Source organism: Sardina pilchardus, chromosome 24, assembly GCF_963854185.1.
Source record: "Sardina pilchardus chromosome 24, fSarPil1.1, whole genome shotgun sequence".
Lineage (NCBI taxonomy): Eukaryota > Metazoa > Chordata > Actinopteri > Clupeiformes > Clupeidae > Sardina > Sardina pilchardus.
The window spans coordinates 14068932-14076431 of record NC_085017.1 but is presented as its reverse complement, the minus strand read 5'-3'; the positions used below and the strand labels follow the sequence as shown (position 1 = coordinate 14076431).

Here is a 7500-nt window from a genome sequence, read left to right as displayed (position 1 = left end):
AGAGGACTGCTCATTAGGCCTGACCCCTCGTAATGACTGTATCCATTTGTGAATTTCATAATGGAGCCGTGGCAACTTTGAGCTGAACTTCAGCGAAGAGTAGATTGCGCTGCTCTCCCCCAGGGGCCTCCTGGCCGTGCTCAAATGGTGTTGGTGAGTGGTGTGAACTGGGCTCTGTGTGTGTGTGTGTGTGTGTGTGTGTGTGTGTGTGTGTGTGTGTGTGTGTGTGTGTGTGAGAGAGAGAGTGGTGTGAACTGGGCTCTGTGTGTGTGTGTGTGTGTGTGTGTGTGTGTGTGTGTGTGTGAGAGAGAGAGTGTTGTGAACTGGGCTCTGTGTGTGTGTGTGTGTGTGATGAGCTGATGTCCTTCTTTGCTTTTTGCACTCCAGTAACATGTGTGTGTACCGTACACACTGCTGCTAGATAGAGTAGTATCAGCTGCAGTGTGTTGCTGTGAGAAACGGCTTCACACATTTGCGTTGAATAATGTCTGTGTGCATAACCATTGAAATGCCTCTTTGCCATTTATTTCAGATCGTACCGTGTTTTCATTCATTTTCTGCTATTTTGACATGTACTGTATGTCATCTCCAAACATCTCATGAAATCACAGAAGAACCATTTTTTATTGACGATTTGTGATGGCCTTCAGTAAATCACATTGCGATATTTGTGGATGACCACATCTTCCGGTCGATGATGTAGTGAGAGTTTGTTCCGTGTTGTCATAGTGCGCTTCTGAGGTAATGACAGCTGACAAGTCGAATGGGGAGCACTTGACTGGAGATTGGCTCAGATGGATGGCCCGCAGAGGCTATTTGTTTAGCCGTTTAGTCAAGCCTGAGGCCCGAGTCCAGGCCGGTTGTTTAAACACTTTCCTCCATGATCATTTCATACCAATAATTACAGAAGAGAACAAAACAATCGCCGAGTCAAGTGTGGCACAATAGAAATAAGGGGCTTGCTTGTTTCAGTGTGAGTCGCAGTAATCAGTGAATGATACTCAATCATTGTGGAGTAATGCAATGCCTGGCTGGACTAAGAGACTGATGTATCTATCTTTGCCCTACTCTCTCTCTCTCTCTCTCTCTCTCTCTCTCTCTCTCTCTCTCTCTCTCTCACTCTCACTCTCTGTCTCTCTCTCTTTCTGTTCTTCTCTCTGTCTCTCTATCAGGTTGATTTCGTTTCCGGAGTTCTTGGCCTTCGAGTCGGTGCTCTGTGCTCCCGATGCCCTCTTCATGGTCGCCTTCCAGCTGTTTGACAAAACTGGCAACGGCGTGGCCACTTTCGGTAAGCAGTCCTCCCTTCAGCTCCGCTCGTTGCCTTCTTTGACCCTTTGCATCATTTTTTTTTTATGATTTCTTTATTTTTCCTTTTCACAAAACATTTATTAGTGTCTGCAATACTGTATGTTGGCTCTGATACAAGTCAGTGTCAGTAATAGTGTGTGGGGAGCGCTGGCAGGTTGGTTTTACAGACTCCCGCCACACGCGTCTTCTTAAAAGCTAAACGACCGTTTTATTTACAGCCGAGAAGCGCTCGATCTGACTCCCACCATCAGGGTGACGGGGAGGTGACAGCTCAGATCAGGATGGAGAAGGTGTGGGTGTTTGACGGTTGGCATTACCTTAATGCTGTGCTACTGGCACCTTTGGTGGCAGTTTGAACACGTTGCGTTTTTTCTCGAATTTGCCTAATTGATTTAAACAAGCTCGAATTTCTGCCTTCCCAGGATGATCTGCGTTAGGTTTGGGGGGCCTGATTTGGAATGCAAAGCACATAACTCAGGCACAGGTAGGGAGAAAGGAAATTTAGCTCTAATTGTTGGAGTCGGTGGGGAGTAAGATCATTTTGTGTGATTATATATGCACATATGTAAATTTTTGCATTTAAAAGGCTCAATTAAAAGATTTCGTTGTGACGTTTCGGAGCCTAATTAAGAGGTCTGTTGTTTTTCAGAGCCAGTAAAGGTTAATTGGAATATTTAATGGTATGTTGTGTGCTCTCTACTTTTTTTTTGTAAATAAGAGGAATGCAGAAGTGAAAGGAGCTCAATGTCTCAAACTGAAGTATCTGCTATGGTTTAAGATTCCATCGTTCTTTGCATGCAGTGCAAATAACGCGTGACTGAGATTATTGTCGTGTCAGACTCGCTTTATCGTGATGAATTACAGAGTTTTCTTCTCGGCTTTCCTTTGATTAAACGGCTTCTCTGTGTCAATATGAAAATAACTTTGCCACTTTATAACCATATTAAAAGCATTAATGGCCTCGGTGTGTTATTTTAAGCCACTCTTGTTTTCCAAGTAGTAAATAGGTGTGTCTAATACCTACTGTCATGTTTGTAATTTCGTTTTATGTTGCGTTATATATATATGTTTCAAATAAGCCTTTTTATGTAGGTAGGTAAATGGATTTCTCAAAGGTGGATGTGGAAAAATCTTAGAAGTTCAAATTATGCAGCGATCGTTATATTACGGCGTTGTTATTTTTTAATAATTAGGTGAAATGGAGTTAATAAACCTGCAACATAGAATGCACGCAACCTGTGATTGTACTCAAGCCAAGCAGAATCAAGAGAGAGTGAGAAAAGAAAGAGAGAGAGAGAGAGAGAGAGAGAGACGAAAGAGGAAGAAAAAAAAGGAGAAGTTGAGTGTTGACAGCTCCATAAAGGCTGAGAATATAAGTGCAGGTCTGGGCCAGGAGAGCAGTGTTACTCTGCAGTAATGCTCCGCATTTACGGCCTCATTAAAGCATAAAACCTGCTTAAGATGTCTCGCTCCAAGAAGTATGGGGTGAGCAGAATTCTCCTCCTCCTCTCTCTCTCCCTCTCTCTCTCTCACTCTCTCCCCCTTTCTTTCTTTCAGCCTCTCTCTCTGTCTTGCTCTCCATCCATCTCTGCTCTGTTTTAAACTGTTTGTTTTATTCGTAATCAGGAACAGACAGGCTGTTCTTTTGTGTTTTCCCCCATGTAATCTCTGTTTCACTCCAGCGGCTATTTGAATACAGACAAGTGTTGCATACAAAAACATGTCGTATTTCCCCGTCTCAGATACAGTACCTTTACATGTTAACGTGACCGTCCTCCCCTGTATCTAAACGATTTGTCATCATTGCTTTTTTTTTTTGCTCGTCCTATCTCTTGGCAGGTAAACGGGTTTGTTCGTCTCCGAACCTTTTTGTAATGAACGAGCCGGGGGTCTGCTCAGTGACACAGTAAATTGAGTTGGACTCCTCTGGTGTGTTTTACAGAGGACGTGAAGCAAGTGTTCAGCCAGACCAGCATCCACCAGCACATCCCCTTCAACTGGAACTCTGAGTTTGTGCAGCTGCACTTTGGCAGGGAGCGCAAGAAGCACCTGAGCTACGGAGAGTTCACCCAGTTCTTGCTGGTACGTCAGGCCTGGGCTGTGTATCCGATGGGTCTCTTCTCTTCTCTTCTCTTCTCTTCTCTTCTCTTCTCTTCTCTTCTTTCCACGCCTTGCCTTGCTTCATTTCTTCTTTTCTCTCCACCTCTATTCTCTTCTCTTCTCCTCCTTCTCTTTTCTTCTCCTCCCTTTTTTGTCACTACTTTCTCTGTCTGTCCGTTTCCCATCCCCGCCCTTCCTTTAGACTCTCTCTCTGTCTTTATCGCTCTTATTTTCTCTGTCTTCCTAAACCAGTCCCTCGCTTCCCCCCTCTTCTTCCTCTTATTTCTCTCTCTTGCGGTTCCTCCCTCTCTTCCCTACCCGACAGTCCCTATTCTCTGGCTGCCGAGTCTCCCACAGTGCAGTGTGTCTACCTGTTCCTCAGGGGGGATAAGGTGTAATTAAGTCCCCCAGAAGGGCTCTGTGGTTGGGGGGCCGTGGGCTCATCACACTCCCCCCCGAGCTCCAGCCCCAGATGTGAACAGAGACACGCATAACAACAAACACACACACACACACACACACACACACACACACACACACACACACACACACACACACACACAAACACATATGGGTGTGTGTGAGCCAAAGTGCTAAACTAAACAATAACAGGGCTGCTGGTCGGACCTGCACAAGTGGACAAAATTTTTACACTGACCGCATACACACATTTGGCTTGGTCGGCTATGTTTGATAACATCAGTAACAAACAAATAAACAAGCTAACAACAAGACAGATTTGATATATTGGATTTGTAGGGGTGATTGCAGTGAAGAGACACTATTGAATTCTAAAGGATAAAGATGTGGGCTAGTGCGTAGTACTGTACATGTGGTGTGTGTTGCCTTCGGAGAATTGACATGACATGAGTGATTGACTGACGGACACTAAAAACAAAAAAGCTCTCCTCGTCTGAAAAAAAAAAAAGAAAGATTGCGGGTTGTCTCAAAGAAGCTGGGTGATCAGCTTTGTTTGATATCACTCTGAGCCCTGGGCCTGCTGCACCAAATCTTATATATTCCTAGCGAGCTGTACCCCCCCCCCCCCCCCCCCCCCAACACGAGTGAGCACATTGACCTAGTTAGTCATTAATGAAACACGGGGGTTGTGTTACACGCGTGGCATTTGTTTCCCATTAGCTGACGTAACCCCCCCCCTCTGCATGTGGTCCTATCTACTCCGCCAGCACAGGTAAGGTTAGTCTGTTCCGCTGGCTCGGATAAGCCCCGGGATCGCTGGCGCGGCCGCTTCGTGCTTTCTCGTGTTTGCGGCCGTGTGCAAGCCATTTTCCAATCTACCGTCTAGACCTGCAATCTGTCGCAGAGCGAGAGAGAGAGAGAGAGAGACAGAGAGAGACAGAAAGAGAGAATTAGTGAGAGAGAAAGAGAGAGAGAGAGAGAGAGAGAATTGGGGGGTGGTGGAGGTGGAAGGGGTGGCGAGGCGTGCCAAGTTTGCACTGACGCTCTGTAAATCTGAATGAGCTTTTTATATTACGCTTAACATAGACCATATGGCCTGTAGGGGAATACTTCGCTGAGAGCTATGTATTGATATTAAACGTGTAGCTGGGGTGGTGTAGTCTTTTTTTTCCTGTTTTTCTTCATTTTATTTAAGGCTTTGCCCTGTTTGACTTCAGTTGTCTCGAGTGCTTCATACCAGGCCGTGGTTTACTAAAACAAGGATTAAACGTGAAATTGGCTTATTGCTCACACTTCATTTTATTGCCCTCTATTGGAGTGATTTCATGGCTGTTTGTCAGTGAACTAATCCAGTGTGGGAGAAATGGAACGGCTTTCCCCAGCACACGCACTCATAACTCAGGTCCAGGACGAGAGAGAGAAAGCTATCGAGCGACGTAATGTAACATGAAAGGTTGCTCGCTCTCTCTCTCTCTCTCTCTCTCTCTCTCTCTCTCTCTCTCTCTCTCTCTCTCTCTCTTCCTCCCTCTCTCTCCCTCTCTCTCTCTCTAAGAACCTAGGAATGTTACAATGTCCCTTCCTTGAAATGTCTTAATATTAGCCAAATTTAATCGACCATGACTTCAACTGAGACAGTTAATAATGATATTGATAATAATAATACCACATTTTTTTATTGATATGGAACCTATCCAGAACCCAAGGTTATACAGCAGATCAGCACAAAACAGCAGGGACAGCGAACGAAAAAAAGAAAGAAAAAAAAACTTGATAGCGATATTGCGGCTTACCAATATGGCAGCTTTCCAGTCAATCACAGGCCCCATACTAGAGGCTGGATGGGTCTCTCATTCTTTTTAGGTGCAGTGATATGTATGTAATTGTATTCTGATGATGGTGCCATGTGAAGAGATGGTATAGGGAGGCGGGTCAAACAGTCAACTCTTTGTGCCATTGCCAATACCTACACAGCCCTTTGTTTGCTTATTATGATACTTGAAGCTCTTCATGGGTTCTTTTTAAAAGCCAAAAGATGCCACAGATAATCGTCCCTAGCAATCAACCCAGCCGACAAACCTGTTCAAATGTCTTCTATGTTTTGCGTCTCTGTTAAGCTGAAAGCAAGAACACTCGTGAGGGTTCGACAAAGAAAAGCCATGGTCATCTAAAGGCCAACGCCCAGTGTCTGGCGTATGCCAAGACATGCCAACGTTTAGAATTTCATTATTCTTAACGGATTAAAGCCCACTGATGGAGTCTGCATGTCGTCAACAAAGTTTGGAACAAGGTTCTATTTCTTGAGCATCACGTCCATAGAAATGGCTTGGTTTTCCATTAAATCCACATGTTTTTTCCATTTTAGATCATTTGAGACGACGAGGTTTATGGCACTGTTGGTTAAAGCATGACTTTTCTTCCATTAGCAACTGTTGGTAACTAGCGCTATACAGCTAACCTAGCTCCTATTTGGCTTTTAAACATGACAATGTAAAAACATAATGACATATTGCCAAACAAAATGTTTCTGTCATTGTTATGCCATAAGCCAGTGACAAAAATGTTATTTACAACATTTTGATGTGAATGGAAGTGTCAGAATGTTACATTCTATGACTTGCTGCCAAAAAACACTGTCCGTGGGCGTTTGCCTTAAAGAGAGACTCTATTATGGGAACCAGTCTGAAGATTCCACGCCAGTGTTGTACCATACTCTTTTCCTGGGGGTGTTAAAACCTGGTTGGTGTTGGTGAGATCCAGAGAGTCTTTTTATTTTTTTTCCCAAAGTACACTTTTGTGGCGTAGAGTCCGTGCCAAATTCTGGGTTTCCATCATTCTGCCAAAACAGAGGTGCCTCGTCAAATGTTTTTATTCGAGTCCGAGGACAATTAAAAATAACAATAAATGCTGTGGTGGTTTTAGATATTGCCCTTTGGAGGGTCGACTCATTGTAAATGGAAAGAAATGGGGGGAAAATCGAAGAAGAAAAAAAGGGGGGGAAAAAAGTGCTCGTCTCTGAAACACACACAGTTTCAATCACTCACGGTTTTTAAGAGGCTAAAAACTGTAAACTGTGAGGTTCAGAGCCACAATTGTTGTGCTGCGCTGTGTGGTTGTGGCACTCGCCCGAGTCTGATGGAGTCCAGTGCCTGGATCTGGCAAGTTTAGCATCTTTTTTTTTCTCCTCCTTTCCCCCCCCCCCACTCCCCCCGCCCCCCCAGCTCAGTTTTTCCTCTTGTTTTGACTGCTCCACACGGCAGACCTTGCTAGACTGCAAAATCCAGCCAGCTCGTCGTCGAAACTGAACTTCAAAGCCCCTTGTCTCTTCGTTTAGGGCTAATGGTTTATATGGTTGGAATTATTATTACATTGTTATAACATATTATTAAAGTCATTCTCAATTAGGCACTCCTCCCGTGAGGATCCCTGTGGTGGTGAGGGACAAGAAGGCTCCGCTAAACTGGAAGGCCTGAGGTCTCCTCTGTCCCTGTCCATTCTGACGGGGCTCTGTTATTTATTTCTTTTCCATTACCACCATTTAAAACATTCACACGTTTTATTGTTTCCCTGTGCCCCAGTTACATGGCATTTTACACCATATGGCCTGCAGGGGTTTTTGTGATATTTGAACCCTCTGCCAGGGGAGCTGTCAGTTATTCTTCCCTTTCCACCGTT

The 7500-nt window shown here is 44.5% G+C and overlaps 1 protein-coding gene across 1 annotated transcript in view; it reads left to right on the top strand.

The window, feature by feature from the left end:
- The window catches only part of LOC134072728 (electrogenic aspartate/glutamate antiporter SLC25A13, mitochondrial), a 50008-nt gene that overhangs the window by 5441 nt on the left and 37067 nt on the right, over positions 1 to 7500 (top strand). Inside the window, exons 4-5 of the mRNA XM_062529545.1 lie at positions 1173 to 1288; positions 3251 to 3390. Of these exons, the coding sequence (XP_062385529.1) occupies positions 1173 to 1288; positions 3251 to 3390 (256 nt within the window). The remainder of the gene's footprint in view (positions 1 to 1172; positions 1289 to 3250; positions 3391 to 7500) is intronic.